The 17,171-nt window shown below is 38.6% G+C and overlaps 1 protein-coding gene across 1 annotated transcript; it reads left to right on the forward strand.

The window, feature by feature from the left end:
* Positions 1 to 995: 995 nt before the first annotated feature.
* On the forward strand, positions 996 to 16,922 carry slc4a1a (solute carrier family 4 member 1a (Diego blood group)). Its single transcript, XM_057861621.1, has 21 exons — positions 996 to 1,668; positions 2,632 to 2,702; positions 2,827 to 2,885; positions 6,780 to 6,880; positions 6,942 to 6,988; positions 7,062 to 7,227; positions 9,075 to 9,210; positions 9,425 to 9,494; positions 9,576 to 9,618; positions 9,689 to 9,873; positions 10,040 to 10,247; positions 10,309 to 10,512; positions 11,890 to 12,038; positions 12,121 to 12,315; positions 12,974 to 13,207; positions 13,272 to 13,361; positions 13,428 to 13,594; positions 13,671 to 13,912; positions 15,166 to 15,335; positions 15,518 to 15,691; positions 16,385 to 16,922. The coding sequence occupies exons 2-21, from the start codon at positions 2,676 to 2,678 to the stop codon at positions 16,460 to 16,462; spliced, it is 2,745 nt and encodes a 914-aa protein (XP_057717604.1). The 5' UTR covers positions 996 to 1,668; positions 2,632 to 2,675; the 3' UTR covers positions 16,463 to 16,922.
* Positions 16,923 to 17,171: the final 249 nt, after the last annotated feature.

Genomic DNA, 17,171 nt, shown 5'->3' on the forward strand with positions numbered 1-17,171 from the left:
TTCGAAATAGTTGGAAAATTTATGTATGTTGGGAGTAGTTTTTTTTTATTCAAATATGAAAATATTTTTAGTAAACGTCGACTAAAACTAGACAAAATTGGTCCTACGTTTTTGTCAAGAAAAACTACACAAAAGACAAACATGTTTTGAGATGACTAAAATATGACTAAGACTAATAAGTATTATCGTCCAAAAGATAAAGAATAAGGGGAAAATTAAAAGGCCTGCCAAAAACAACAGTGTGATTGGCTTGTCTACATTTTGGGGTGTGCACAAGTCCTACTTGATGGTCACTTGATATCAGGTAGAAATTGTGGGAAGAGATTTAATATCTTATTTTTTAAAATTTTGTTTGGTCTTTGTGTACACATGGTTCAGTGCCCCTAAAAATCCTGCATGTATCTTCAAATTGGTGTCTCCTTTTCTACTGAAAATGATAAATGTCTTGACGACAATATGCCATCTAAACACTTTTCTTCATTTTTATAAATATTTTATTGAAAAGAAATGACATCCTTATTGTAAAAAAAAATAATAATAATAAGACATTGAAGGACTCTTCCTTTCAACCCCAAATCTGTAATGATGTTTGAGTAAAAACTAAGTTTACCAAAGTAATGGTATCCTTACAGTACATCAACATTTTACTCAATTTATGAACACTGATACTTGTTCATGTTTGTAACAAAACATTTCGGAAAAAATTTTGAGTTTGTGTGTGTGGATGTGTGGGTGTGTATTTGCATTAAATGATCAGAGGTAATTAAATGTTGATACATTTGATCACAGGCAACTGTCTCATCGACACATTCACAAACAATATTGACTGCAATGCATCTGTCAGAGGAGTCCGACTGAAAAAGTCTTGATTGAGATTTATACTGTATGCATTAGCTGAATTCTGTATTCCACAGGCTTGTGACAGAACTGGTCAGACCAGTTTGGACTCATCTGATCTTCAAAGGTGAACTCAGGCAACCAAGTTGATGGCAGTCCCCCAACATGAACTTGATGGCTCAAAGTCTTCGTCCATAACCCATGGTCTGCAAGCCTCACGGTCTAGTAAACATCTTAAATGTTAACTCTTAACCCTTAACCTATTATTCTAAAACCATTTTCAGTCAGTACTTGCCCCTTATGTTATTTCGTAGTTGAGAAGACTATCTCTAACGCACACTCAATTTCCTTCGGGCCGAAACCACGGCCCTGAGCCCATAGTTTCCAATTCTAATCATAACATGTTTTGTCATTTTAGGGGGGATCCCAAAGATGTCAACAAGATGACGTATTTTCAACATGATACTTTCTAATGCCCCTTTCATTACCCCCGTGTGTCCCCTCCTGCAGCAAAGATCATGGCGTCATACGTGGCTCCATCAGGTTTGTTAGGGCGGAGTAGCCAAACAAGGGCTGGGATATCCCCACATCAAGGTGTCCCTGAATGATAACGCTGGTGCACTGTCAAGCATTATCTTCACCAACCTTGAAGGGTTGCTAGGCAACAATATGACCTACAGGGTACAGCACTTTCACCAGTTTGACGTAGATTTGGTTTGGGTGTTCCCGCTCTTTGCTGTGGGGTCTCATCACTGTCACTTGGTCATCGTTCATTTTCATAGTGGACTCGCATACAACTGTTGGAGACCAGGCAGGAGTACCTGTACGCAGGTAAGGGTGTGGTCTACTCTGGACCAGGGTCCCACCTACTTTATATTTATTCCTTTTGTTATATACTTTATGATGCAAAATTGTATAATACTACTACTATAAGATTTTTACATATTTCAGAAGCGTAACCCTTTGTTCCATACCCATCATGCCTAACCAATACTCGAACCCATTTTCATTCATTGTAATGCAATCCTATTGTCTCTAAATCTATCCATATCCCATAGTTCTCACCTAACCTTCACTCAGTCCTTTAGTCGTAGTTTTCGGACCCGGTGTCTGTAAGACAAACCCCTAAACCAATAGTCGCTTAAGACTGAATTTGGAATCCATAATTGTTCACGCATAGTCTCCAAAACTTTCCTTACATAATTTTAGTCTTTACCTCAAATACCTTGTCCCTGAATTATAGTTAATTTAGTCCCCAACCCGAGTTTCCAAGAGTACACCTAACTGGCAAACTATAACCCTAAATTTAATCGACTATAATGCATACTGTTTCTTCGATCTGTACTACTGTGTCTTATTTTTTATAGGATAACATCCTCTATGTTCATGAATCTAATCTGTTTTTTGCCAGTCTAAACATTGACCACTTTGCAAATTTCTAATATTTGTTTTGATTGTAAATCCACTGTTCTACTAAAAACTGATTGAAAATTCATCAGTTAATGATTAAAAGCTTCCTAGCACGCCAATTTATTTTTATTAGTTGTTTATTTTTCTGCGCTCAAGTCCTTCATGAAGACAGAAAACACAAGGGTGTAACTCCGAGATAGAACATAGTTCGTAACGGCTGATTATCTGTCTTGAGCCATAGGTCTGCAGATTAAATTGAAGTGACTATGTTCATGTCACAGATCCATGTGTGCTACCGTTATGTTGTGACAGTACGTTTTATAAAAGAGAAAAACTATAACTTTTTGTTTGTTTTTTTGTTTTACTTAACCACATTTCGCCTAGGTAATGCACCAAAGTAGCTGAAAGTGTCTATTCAGAAAACAGCAATGGACAACAGCTTCACTTGTGGCGAGGTTGGTGTTTGTCGTCGAAGGGTTTTTATGTTTGTTTGTTTACATAAAATTCCCTTGGATCCAACACAACTTTTTACACACACACATACACGCAACAGTATGAAATCATTTCTCCTCCCTGCAGACCAGTGACATATCATATGAAGACCATGATTCCGCCTTCCTCCCCTCTCCATTGAGAATGTGAGTCACGATAACCAAGCATTCATAAATTGCGTTTAGGAAATACAGTCATTTCACACTAAAATAGGTTAAAGATTAAAAGAAGTTAATGGTTCCAGAAGGGATCATCAGTATGAGTACCGTAGTCATGACTTGTTATATAAAAATGTGGTGGGGATTGCCAAATTTTACATGGCTAAATAGATAAGATATAACGAAGTTCAATAGTAGCAACAGTAATCAGCAATTTTGTATTATCATCGAAATATAAATACTAGGGCTGTCAAACGATTAAAAATTTTAATCGAGTTAATTACAGCTTAAAAATTAATTAATCGTAATTAATCGCAATTAATCGCAATTCAAACCATCTATAAAATATGCCATATTTTTCTGTAAATTATATATATATTCTGTAAAATAAATTGTTGGAATGGAAAGATAAGACACAAGATGGATATATACATTCAACATACGGTTCATAAGGACTGTAGTGGGCATTTCACTCTACTGTCATTTAAATCTGTCTATGCTGTCCTCACTCCGAAGCGTCACTTTTTCCAAAGCTGGACAGTGAGTGAACGATGCCTTAATAATCAGACTTCTTCCTTTTTCATCTGATTTATTAATAAAATGCCTCAAACCATTGTCCTCTTTAGACCGTCGTAAAACTACAAAAAAAAAAGTACACAAGCATTGCATTAGCAACAACGTTAGCTTAGCATGCTATACAGGTTAACTAAACATCAACAAAAAGCGTCTCATACAAAAAATATAACATTTAGCTTACTAACATAATATGCACATTCTTTACAACAACCATACTTACGGACAAATCTTGTCCAAGGATCATATAAGCACAACATTACAACGTAGGCGTCAGCCCGAGACGTCGTGCAGCCATATTGAACTGGCAAGAAAACAAACCATGTCGCAAAGCGACCACAAGAGTTCGCTGTTAGACAGCACAAAAAGCCTTGCTGTAAAACTTACCAAAAGGCAGAATACTGTCTGAGCGGGACATGTGCGTTAATTGCGTCAAATATTTTAACGTGATTAATTTTTAAAAATTGATTACCGCCCATTAACGCGCTAATTTTGACAGCCCTAATAAATACATTAATGAAGAATAATTAAAAGTGCACAGTATAATATATCTCATAAAGAAATGAATAAAAAGAGCAGCAAGCTTTTTCAGTAGTGTTGTATTTAGGGTTGCCACCTTTCAGAAATAAGAAATGTGGGACGCCCCCCTCGCGCCCAAAGCTGTACAGGCAGAGAAAAAAGGGACATCCCCAAAACTCCTAAAATGCATAGAAATGTATCTATTCATTTATATTCCTTATTAGTTCAATACGGAACGCAACATTTAATTCACAATTTCAGATTGTTCCCTATTTTAAGGGACAGGTGGCAACCCTAGTTGTATTCGATGGCCTGGAGCTGCGACTGTAAATGCCAACTATGTGAATAAATGTATACGTCAAAGGTTTTTAGCATTGTAATTGGTAACTGGACATGAATAATAATGCAGGTGCGAAAAGCAAATTGTATATGCATGAATACAAAGTACTAGCTATATAGAGATGTATGTGACAAACCGAAAAATAAAAATAGTCAGTAGCATTGTCTTCTGATGGCTGTAGTCCAGGAATGTCCAACCAGTCCTCATGGCCCACTGGGATGCACATTTTTGTTCCAACAGTGCCAGCAATGACAGTTCAATGAGGTTTCTGCCAAAACAAGAAGCACCTGACTTCAAGGCAGCACCAAATTGGTGAAAAAGTGACCCCTTGGTCAGTTGGAATGAAAATCTTCGCCCACCGTAGCCCTTTGTGAAATAGTTTGCCCACCCCTGCTGTAGTCCAATAAATTGAATTTTCTCCACTAAAGTCAGATAATGGAACATTTGCCGCCATCTTGTGGCCGAAAATTGGCGTACAGCCTAGTTGCTAAACCAGGAACAAGTTCAGAAACCTAGAACTTGTAATAAGATAGATACTGCTCTCGTGTGGCTATATACAGAATTGCAGCTGAAACCAGAAAATTTCCTCGAAGTGCTGGTCCTTCTCAAAAAATTAGCACCATATTGTGATAAAGTTCATTATTTTCTGTAATGTACTGATAAACATTAGACTTTCATATATTTTAGATTCATTACACACAACTGAAGTAGTTCAAGCCTTTTATTGTTTTAATATTGATGATTTTGGCAAAAAAAATCAAGAAAAACCAAAAATCCTTTGCTAAAAAATTACCATATTTCACCCGACCGAGCCAAAAAAGTGTTTTTAATACAAAAAAAGTCAACCTTCAATTAATTATATCAGCTATGCACTCAATACTTGGTCGGGAATCCTTTTGCCGAAATGGCTGCTTCAATGCGGCGTGGCCTGGAGGCAATCAGCCTGCGGCACTGCTGAGGTGTTATGGAGGCCCAGGATACTTCAATAGCGGCCTTAAGCTCATCCACAGGGTTGGGTCTGGTGTCTCTCAACTTCCTCTTCACAATATCCCACAGATTCTCTGTGGGGTTCAGGTCAGGAGAGTTGGCAGGCCAATTGAGCACAGTAATGCCATGGTCAGTAAACCATTTACCAGTGGTTTTGGCACTGTGAGCAGGTGCCAGGTCGTGCTGGAAAATGAAATGTTCATCTCCATAAAGCTTTTCAGCAGATGGAAGCATGAAGTGCTCCAAAATCTCCTGATAGCTAGCTGCATTGACCTTGCCCTTGATAAAACACAGTAGACCCACACCAGCAGCTGACATGGCACCCCAGACCATCACTGACTGTCGGTACTTGACACTGGACTTCAGGCATTTTGGCATTTCCTTCTCCCCAGTCTTCCTCTAAACTGTGGCACCTTGATTTCCGAATGACATACAAAATTTGCTTTCATCTGAAAAAAGTACTTTGGACCACTGAGCAACAGCCCAGTGCTGCTTCTCTGTAACCCAGGTCAGGCGCTTCTGCCGCTGTTTCAGGTTCAAAAGTGGCTTGACCTGGGGAATACGGCACTTGTAGCCTATTTCCAGTACACGCCTGTGCACGGTGGCTCTGGATGTTTCTACTCCAGACTCAGTCCACTGTTTCTGCAGGTCCCCCAAGGTCTGGAATCGGCCCTTCTCCACAATCTTTCTCAGGGTGTGGTCACCTCTTCTGGTTGTGCAACGTTTCCTGCCACACTTTTTCCTTCCCACAGACTTCCCACTGAGGTGCCTTGATACAGCACTCTGGTAACAGCCTATTAGCTCAGAATTTTTTTTTCTGTGTCTTAGCCTGTTGCTTGAGGGTGTCAATGATGGCCTTCTGGACAGCAGTCAGGTCGGCATTCTTGCCCATGATAGTGGTTTTGAGTAATGAACCAGGCTGGGAGTTTTCAAAAGCCTCAGGAATCTTCCGTAGGGGTTTTGAGTTAATTTGTTGATTCAGATGATTAGGTTAGTAGCTTCTTTAGAGTGCCTTTTCATGATATGCTAATTTTTTTAGCTAGGGATTTTTGGTTTGTTTTTCTTGACTTTTTTGCCAAAATCATCAATATTAAAACAATAAAAGGCTTGAACTACTTCAGTTGTGTGTAATGAATATAAAATATATGAAAGTCTAATGTTTATCAGTTCATTACAGAAAATATGAACTTTATCACAATATGCTAAATTTTTTTAGAAGGACCAGTATGTATTGTTGAAATCATTCATGATCTTCCTAAAGTGGACCCAAAAGTCGTTCAAATTGATTATAATATATTTAATATGGGCCAGAATGTCCTTAACTTTAACTAGAATTATCAAAGTATCAAAAAGTGGACCAGACTTTGGTTTGAGTGTTTGTTTGTTTGTTTGTTTGTTTGTTTGTTTGTTTGTTTGTTTGTTTGTTTGTTTGTTTGACTGCCATTTTAACACTTCCACACCAGGAGGACTCCAGCAGAACGTGGTGATATGTGCGATGTGGATAATGGGAAGAACAACAAGGCCACGCCCTCGGAAACGTACATCGTTCCCAGTAATTCAGATGGTAGGGTCATCCCACCGTTCTTTTGTGACTTTTTGATTGATACTTCACTTGGTTCTTTCAGCCTTCCTGAACTTGAACACCAATGCCACCACCAGAGGAGACGCTCAGGTCAGTTCACAATCTTAAGACAGTGTCTTGATCTGACTTTGGTAACTAACTGAAAAGACACTTTGAATCGCAGGCATATGTGGAACTGAATGAGCTATCGGGAAACACCTGGCAGGAAACAGGCCGATGGGTGGGCTTTGAGGAGAACTTCAATGCCACTACAGGAAAATGGGGACCATCCCACATGTCCTACCTGACCTTCAAGAGTCTCATCCAACTACGCAAAACCATAAGCACAGGTGAATTTAGACTTCATGACAGGATTAAAACAGCCTTTATTTTAGATGGACCAAAGTACCGTAATTTTTGGACAATAAGCCGCTATTTTATTCCCTCCTTTTGAATCCTGCAGCTTATAGTCCAGTGCGGCTTAACTGTTGAATTCTTTGGGTTAAAAGGTAACACTTTATTTGACAGTGGCTAATTTTGCATAATTTTGACTTGACACTGTCATAGGCATTAATGAATTCTTATGACAGATGTAATTAAGTGTCATCCGGCAAATATTGTCACTAACTCAAATTATGTCCAGCTCGGATCTTTTACATCTATTCAAAAGTGAGTTATTTTGCTGGATGACACTGACTGACATCTGTCATAAGCATTTGTTAATGCTCATGATAGTCTCATGTCATAATAATGACGGTCTTATAACACCGCTGTCAAATAAAGTGTTACCGGTTAATATCTTTTGGTGTAAATATCCCATAATACAGTCGGGACAGCTGCGAGTGATAGTCCTGTGCAGCTTATCTATGAACAAATGCCGTTTTCGTGTCAAATTTGGTTGGTGGAGACTTATCGTCCGAAAATTACGGTAGGTCAATCTCATTTCACGTCTTTAACGCATTCACTGCCAATGACTGTGACAGGCGTCCAATCCATTTGAACTGAAAGCAGTGATGTTTCAGTCCTATTGGCTCCAATGGATCCCCAATTGATTTGAATTGGAAGGGCTGGCAGTGGCAACAAATGGGTTAAAATAGACCTGAATGTACTTTCAGTAGATTTAGCTTTTGTGATCCAAAAAGTCCTCCAAGTGAAAAAGATTATAAAGGTAAATCAAAATTACCTCAGAGTGCATCACATTGTCAGACTAGAATAACTTGAGTGTCCTCCAATTGATAAGAATGCCCTGAAAAAATTCTCCTAAGTGGATCAGTAGGTCCCTAAAGAGGACTACAATCCTCCCAGAGAAGACATAAATGCTCTCAAAGTGTATAGGCATGCTCTCAAAGAGGACCATGATGATGCTAAAAGGAACTAGAATGTCCTCAAAATAAGCAAGAATGCCCTAAAATGGACCGAAATATTTCAAAAGTGAGCCAGTATATTTTCAAAGTAGGCCTAAATACGCTTAAGGTTGCCAGGAGTGTACTCAAAAAGGACCAAAATGCCCTGGCTTGTGGAGTCCAGTTTCCTTCAGAGTACAATGTGCTGAGAATGAACCACAATACCTTCAAAGAGAACAACAAAGTACTTGAAGTTGATTGGAATTTCTGTAACAAAATACATTTGAAGTGAATTACAATGTCAAAATTACACCTAGAATGTGAATCTGAATGTTTTACAGTGTGTTGTTATGTTGTTAAAAAAAAAAAAAAAAAAAAACATGTCCTCAATGTGGGCTATAAATTTCACGAGATAGAACTTTTTTTAATACATGTGTAATTAATGAGATAAGTCAAAATGTCCTCAAACTGATCAAAGTAATATAAATATACCGTATATTTCATTTTATTCATATAAACATACATCTGTTCTTCTCACATCGTCACACATAATCATTTGTTGTCCCCATAGCACTGTGTTTTGTCTACTTTGTGAACACTGTGGACAAATACTGTTTCGCTTACAAGACCAAGGTTCCTCACACTAATGTACAGTGAGTTCTGATGTCCACAATTCCTCCACTTGTTTTTTCCACTGCTGCTTTTTTGTTCCTGAATTGTATGTCGCCATCTCCTGTTCGTTAAGATGAATAAGAGAACCTGTAAAATGAGAAAATCGACCTATTTTCTTCTTTAGTAGCTACTTATTAGGCTCTGTTTTAATTCTAATGTTGACATTATTTATTATTACACAGGTGCTGTCATCTTTGACCTGAATGCTAGCAGTTTGTCATCTGTGGCTGAGAAGGTGGTGGACGCACTTGTCAACAAGAATGAGATCCGATTGAGCGATCGGGACGCTTTGCTGAGAGCACTCCTCATGCGCCGCAGGTAACATAGTTGAGAACAACAACTGTTAACTTTTGGCCACCTTCATGGCTGGGAAATCCCTTCTTAAAAGGTTTAACCCATTACAATGTAAATATTGAATGGACACTAAGCTGGGTTGTAATAGGAAAAAATAGGTTCAAGTTATTTAAAAAAAAAAAAAAAAAAAAAAAAAGTAACTCACTTGTTAAGAAGGCCTTTTTGTTCTTCCTTCCAGCCAATCTGACAGACCTGTGGTCACACCCTCTGGGGACATCGAGATGCAGACATTTTCTGTTTCTAACAAGGTAAAGGTCCTCATTATCTGAACCTCCAAAATAAATATTCCAAAATTCCATCACTGGTCCCACTTTTTTTCATTTTTGCAGAGGGATAATTCTGACAACATGGAGGCCTCTATTGTCCTCTCAGGTATCTCCTCACCATGCGCAAACATTTGGAGGTTAAAGGTATTGCACAACCAAAAGAATGTTACCCTAAGGTTCCCTGGATCTCCTGGAGAAGCCAGTGGTGGCTTTTGTTCGACTGAGAGATTCCGTGGTGATGGATTCTGCACTTGAATGTCCCATCCCCGTACGCTTCGTGTTCATCTTAGTAGGCCCCAGCCAGAGTGGTATGGACTACAGCGAGAGCGGTCGTGCAATGGGCACTCTGATGGCTGACTGGGTAAGGAAGATTGACAAACATTTTGTGCTTGTTTTTCAAAGAGTCAACAATATACAGTATTTAGGGTAGGGTATGATTGGGACAAAATCTTGAATTATCACAACCGCTGTATCACTACAGTAATAGTGATAACAAGGAGTTAACATTATCAGCTTTGCTTCACCAGGTGTTCTGTTTGGAGGCATTCCTGGCGCAGACTGACCAGGATCTGACCAACGCCATCGCTGACTTCATGGACTGCAGCATCGTCATTCCTCCTACGGAGATCCAAGACCTTGGGATGCTGGAGCCCATCATCAAGTTTCAGAAGAAAATGCTGCAGGACAGACTGCGCCCCACCGACAACCGTCTGGCCTTCGGTGACAGGGTGAAAGGTAGGCCAAATTATAAAAAGGCCAAGACCAAAGAACTTCAGTATCTCATTCATGCATCCAGTTCCAAAAGCCCCGGAGCCACCCAGAGAAGACCCCCTGGCCCGTACAGGTTTTCCTTTTGGTGGCATGGTAAAAGACATCAAGCGTCGCTATCGCCACTACATCAGCGACTACACGGACGGCCTTAATCCTCAAGTCATGGCTGCAGTTATCTTCATCTACTTTGCCGCTCTGTCACCAGCCATCACTTTCGGAGGACTTTTAGGTAGGTCTATTGGAATCCCACAGAAGCAAATAATGCAGGATGTCTTTTATAGTGATCTGATTAAGATAAAAAAAAAACTAGTAGTTTGGGTTTAGAGTACAGCTTATGTAGCACCAGTGCCTGAGCTTTTCTGAATTTAAACAAATGATCCATAATTGAGTGTTCGACTGGTGTCATTCATTAATACAGTACATTAAATCATTTGAAAGGCTCCCTGACAACACCATTTTTTTTCCTTTGTTACTTTAACTGTTCCTACTTTAATTTTGTTTGTGTCCTTAAGGGGTGTGACCTATCTTCTAATTTTTCCTCCATGGATGGTAATTATTTTGGTTTCAGTTCCTCTGTGTAGCCCAGTAGCCAAATAGCCTAAATATTGGCATCCAGTTATATTATTTTAATCCATGTAAAGTAAAAATAAATGTCATGTAGATTTGACACTCTACAGAGAAAACCATACCATTTATACCATAATTTAAAATAGAAATCAATGCGAATGAGAGGTGACTCATCCAAGTGCATTGCTTGATGCCTTTTAAAATATAAATGCCAAATAATAAAAATTAGGGCTGTCAAAATTATCCCGTTAACGGGCGGTAATTAATTTTTTAAATTAATCACGTTAAAATATTTGACGCAATTAACGCACATGCCCGGCTCCAACAGATTAAAATGACAGCACAGTGTCATGCGCACTTGTTACTTGTGTTTTTTGGAGTTTTGTTGCCCTTTGCTGGCGCTTGGGTGCGACTGATTTTATGGGTTTCAGCACCATGAGAATTGTGCAATTATTGACATCAAAAATGGCGAGCTACAAGTTTATTTTTTGATTGAAAATTTTCCAAATTTTATTAAAACGAAAACATTAAGAGCGGTTTTAATATAAAATTTCTATAACTTGTACTAACGTTTATCTTTTAAGAACTAAGTCTTTATATCCATGGATCGCTTTAACAGAATGTTATTGTTAATGCCATCTTGTTGATTTATTGTTATAATAAACAAATACAGTACTTATGTACAGTATGTTGAATGTATATATCCGTCTTGTGGCTTATCTTTCCATTCCAACAATAATTTACAGAAAAATATGGCATATTTTATAGATGGTTTGAATTGCGATTAATTACGATTAATTAATTTTTAAGCTGTGATTAACTCGATTAAAAATGTTAATCGTTAGACAGCCCTAATAAAAATAAAAAGTAAAATGTTTTAAAAGAAATAATAATAATAGTTTGTAGCTGTAATTGAGTACTGTACTACGGAGTTACCATGCATCATGTTTTTAAGCAATTATCTTCAAACATCTTGTATAATGTATTTGAAATTAATCTCTTAATGCACAGTGTTTTAAACTATTTTCATTTGTCCTAGCTGATAAAACAGAGAGGATGATGGGTGTGTCAGAGCTAATGATCTCCACTAGCATCCAGGGTGTCATCTTTTGCATCATCGCCGCACAGCCTGTCCTGGTTCTTGGTTTTTCCGGACCGCTGCTGCTCTTTGAGGAGGCTTTTTACAGTGTACGGATCCACCTTGAGTAAAACCATTTCCTCCTCGTGCCTTATCCTCATGTGTGCATGCTTTGTCCATCCCATGCAACAGTTCTGCAAATCACAGGATATTGAGTACATTGTGGGTCGCATCTGGGTGGGTATGTGGCTCATCATAATTGTGGTGATCATTGTGGCAGTGGAGGGCAGCTTCCTGGTTCGTTTCATCTCCCGATTCACCCAGGAAATCTTCTCCATCCTCATCTCCCTCATCTTCATCTACGAGACCTTCAATAAACTCTTTAAGGTTTCCCTCACTGGATTCATCTTATCATTACTATGTCATTTTATTCAGTCATGCCGTGCTTGTTTTATGTATACTTGCGCTGTGGTTACCCTCATCCCAAAAACCTACCGCGACTTTTCACATAACAAAATTCCTAACCGTTACGCTCATTTATGTCGCACCTTAACTCCTCATGCTCACCTTTAATTCTGACAGACCTTGAGCCCCTTCTTTTAAAGCTCATTCCCAACTCATATGCCTAAATTTTGCCAATAACCTGATCCCAAACAAACAACATTATCGTACATTTAACCTTTCACGCAGCCACAAAAAACAAGTTTTAGTATTTATGACTAAATAAACACCAATTGAAAGATAACTTTCTTCTTTCATCAGGTAAAAATGCCTGTTCACACTCTTTTTCCACTAGTCCAGTACTTTCTCATCTTGATAATCAAAGCAGACCTGCACAAGACTTTACCCCAATCACCCCATTAAAAATGTAGTTGACAACAAAATTCATCAATGGAACTCAATGTTTGGATTCCAATTGAACACTTTTCAAGTCGTTGGCATTGAAATAGTTAAGCCACATGACTAAACCTAGTCCTAAACCTACAGTACCTATAACTCATCCTGCTCCCTAAATCTTAGCCTTACAGTGTCCTCTCTTGCACAGATCTTCAAGGCCCACCCTTTGAATTTGAACTACAAAATTCTGAATGACACCCTGGAAAGCCCCTTCGACAGCTACTACAACATTACTACCAATGGCACAATACTCGTTCGCAATGCGCCGATCAAGGATGCTTATCCTAACACAGCCCTGCTCTCCTTGTGCCTTATGTTGGGCTGCTTTTTCATCGCTTACTTTTTACGTCAGTTCAAGAATGGCACATATCTGCCCGGTTGGGTAAGTTAAAATTAAATTAGAATTTGCTCCCATTGTGTTTTCCTGACCAATGTTCTCGTCACAGCTACGACGCTTGATTGGAGATTTCGGAGTCCCCATTGCTATTTTCGTCATGATTGCTGTGGATATCAGTGTTAAGCATACTTACACTCAGGCAAGTGATTTTAAGCGTGTTATATGTCGTGTGTACAAATGTGAAAGTGATGTTGGTCTCCTGCAGAAACTGGTCGTGCCAAAAGGTGTCCAGGTGACCAACCCTGATGCCCGCGGCTGGTTCATTAAACCAATGGGAGAGAAAAAGCCGTTCCCCATTTGGATGATGGCCGCCTCCTGCGTCCCTGCACTGCTCGTCTTCATCCTCATCTTCCTCGAGTCCCAGATTACCACGTGTGTGATGATCAAACAACGTTTCCTGAGAATTGCAAACATTTTTTGCTGAAATTTTGGTTTATACCTCACGCAGGCTGATTGTTAGCAAACCAGAGAGGAAGATGGTCAAAGGCTCTGGTTTCCATTTTGACCTGCTTCTGCTTGTCGTTATGGGTGGCATCTCATCCATATTTGGAGTTCCCTGGCTGAGTGCTGCTACAGTGCGCTCTGTCACGCATGCCAATGCACTCACTGTCATGTCTAAGGGCCCCAAACCAGAAATTGAAAAGGTTGTGGAACAACGTATCAGTGGCATTCTGGTTGCCATCTTGGTCGGTAAGTACGCAAATTGAGAAGCATTTCATTTCTGTAATGTGATGGTTTTTTTTTTTTTTAACTTGTGATGACCTACAGTGGGGAGAACAAGTATTTGATACACTCACAATGGGAAAACCCATTGGCAGTATTAGATACACTCACAATGGGAAAACCAATTGGCAGTGTATCAAATACTTGTTCTCCCCACTGTATGTTTAAAGGGCAGCCGAATTTATCAAGCCAAACTTTATTGTAACTTAAATGTAAATACTGTATCAGCTCTGTCTGCTGTTGTTTGCTCTTGCTACAAAGTGAATAATATTAAAAATATTAAATATTGCATCAACACAGACTACAATGTTGACATCTTTTCTTAGTCACGATAGCTACGAAAATGACATATCAGCCATTTTCTTCCCACTTTATTTACAAAGAAAGCCATACCCATTAGTACATAGTTACCAACGATAGGAAACAAATCGACAAAGACTACTACTACTTCTACAGGATACGTTTCATAGACATTTTTAAGAGACCAAAAATGTATCAGCACACTTAGCTTTGATTCTGACACAGTTGGGGTTCCTGCAATCCATTAGCAACAAAAAAGGCTTAAAAATGCAGACTTTTAAACGTGGTGGACACTCCTGAAGCAATTCAAGTGAGTGAAGTGGCATTAGGAAGCAGGTGTTGTTAGTTGAATTGAGTTTACTGCCACCATAAGGCACTTGTATCTCACTCAAAATTATTTTTCAGGCTTTTTACTTCTTACAGTGCTCTGCACAGACATGGATGTCATTTCATTGACATCTCCCATGATCTCCCATGAGTGACTGAAGCCAGGGATAAAACAGAAATGAGAAATAATGTGACTTGTAGGATTTTAAATCACATTACACATATTTAGGTGGATGAGTGGGTAGTACGTCCGTCTTACAGTTCTGAGATCAAGGGTTCAATCTGAAGGCTCTGGCCTTCCACTGTGGAGTTAACATGTTCTCCGCGTGGGTTTCCTCGAGGTACTTTATTTTCCTCCCAAATTCCGAAAACATACATGGTAAGCCGATTGAACATTCTAAATTCCCAATGAGTGTCATTTGCAAATGGTTGTTTCAATATATGTGCTTTGCGGTTGGCTGGCAACCAGTTCAGGATGTACTCTGCCTCCTGCCCATAGTTAGCTGGGATAGGCTCCAGTACCCCTGCGACCATTGTGAGGATAAGTGGTACAGAATATGATTGAATTAAACATTTTGAATTCTATGTTTCAGGTGTCTCTATCTACATGGAACCCATTCTGAAGATGATCCCAATGACAGCTCTTTTTGGAATCTTCCTTTACATGGGTGTCACATCCCTGAGCGGAATCCAAATGTGGGATCGAATGCTCCTTTTGATCACCCCCAAGAAATACCATCCATCTGACGCATACGCTACCCGGGTACGCATCTTCTTCCAAGTTACTCCTCTTACTTTGACTGTTACAAAATCAGTGGATTATTATTGTTCAAACATAATATAGGATTGTGACATCACATTAATCAGCCATCTGACACCGTGATTTGTTGTATTCAGGACTTTAGTCATGTGTTTTTGTTTTGTTTTGTTTTGTTGTTTACATAGGTGTCGACAATGCGCATGCATCTTTTTACGCTGATCCAGCTGGTGTGTCTGGCTGTACTATGGGTAGTGAAAATGAGTCCCTTCTCCTTAGCACTGCCTTTTGTCCTGTTGCTCACCGTGCCACTGCGCATGGTAATGACTGGCACACTCTTCTCAACCATGGAAATGAAATGCGTAAGTGCACAAAACACTCCTTTATATTGTTGTCATTTTGAATAATTCCCTTTATGGCCTGGGCAAATTTCAAGGCACAACAATTATTTTCATCATTATGTAATTTTTCATTGTTTAAGTGTAGTTTGTTTTAATAATTAAATAATATTTCACTCTTTGCTTATATGATTTATAATCAATAGCCAATGGCCCTGTGTAAAAATAATTAGCAAACATAGCCCACACTCTAAAGATCATAGGTTTAAATTCGGGCTCCTGTTTTCCTGTTTTGATAAACCACCTTTATGGAGAAAGAGCTAAATTAATAACAGAGCTCCAGGACTTTCCATCGTGTAAATCGGGGCGGGCACATTTTCAAATCGAAAAGATGCGCCAGGTTATTTGTAGTTTAAGTAAAAAGACGTTTTTTATTTTTAAAGAATTTATAATTGTTTTACTTTTACAGTGGCAGAAAAAATGTTTGGACATACCCAGGGTATGGCCAAGTATTTAATAAAATAAGTAACAAAATAGCATTCAAATTTACATACTTCCCATGCAAAAGAACAGTCACATCAATGTGCTAAATGAGCTAGAGCTACAGGACTCTTGATAATGTAAAATCTTAGAGATCTGGATTGGTGAATGGAGCAGGCCATATACTTTATGCTCCTCAGCCCATTTAAGTTGCCTTTACTTCATTATGTCTTGCAGCTGGATGCGGATGATGCTAAAGTGAAGTTTGAGGAGGACATTGGAGAGGATGCGTACAATGAGTCCCCACTTCCATGAGTGAAAAGCAATTCAATCAACAAGTACAGCTAGTGATTTATTGTGGGTGGGAATACCTATTAGAAAACTTTTTTTCCTTTTTTTTTTTATTTTTTTATCTTCATCCTGTCATGTAGCATTACGTTTGGGATTTTTCTTTTACTATTGCAGATGATACCAGTAGCATTTGTTCTTGTAGTTGTAGATTTTTCCCGTGTGTAAATTAGAGGAATTATCCTTTGGATCTGAATATTTTAAGACGTTATTATTGGAATTTGAGCAGGTTATTTATCATTCACAAATTTCTATAAATGTTACATTTTTATCTCGTGTGTTCATCTCAAGTTGCTATTTTCAAGTATTTTCTGTTAATCCAAATTCATATTATGACATGCTGTGTATGAATGACAACATTCATGTAAGTTTTGCTTGAGTCTGCACGTGCATAATGTGAATGTAAACAAATAAACTGATTAATAAACGTTTTGTTTTGTATTCATATTATGAAACTTAAAAAAGTAGATTAAAGCATTTTCAATCATTACACTTTAGTGTTCATGATCGTGTTTTTGACAACAGTGGGAGAAAAAAAACGAAATTATTCTTTGTGTGGCGATTCATACAGGTGAGTTCAGGCATAATGTCAAATATTTTATTTTTGACAACAGTGGAAAAAAACGAAATTATACTTTGTGTGGGGAGTCATACAGGTGAGTTCAGGCGTTATGTC

The sequence above is a fragment of the Corythoichthys intestinalis genome, chromosome 16, assembly GCF_030265065.1.
Source record: "Corythoichthys intestinalis isolate RoL2023-P3 chromosome 16, ASM3026506v1, whole genome shotgun sequence".
NCBI classification, from domain to species: domain Eukaryota; kingdom Metazoa; phylum Chordata; class Actinopteri; order Syngnathiformes; family Syngnathidae; genus Corythoichthys; species Corythoichthys intestinalis.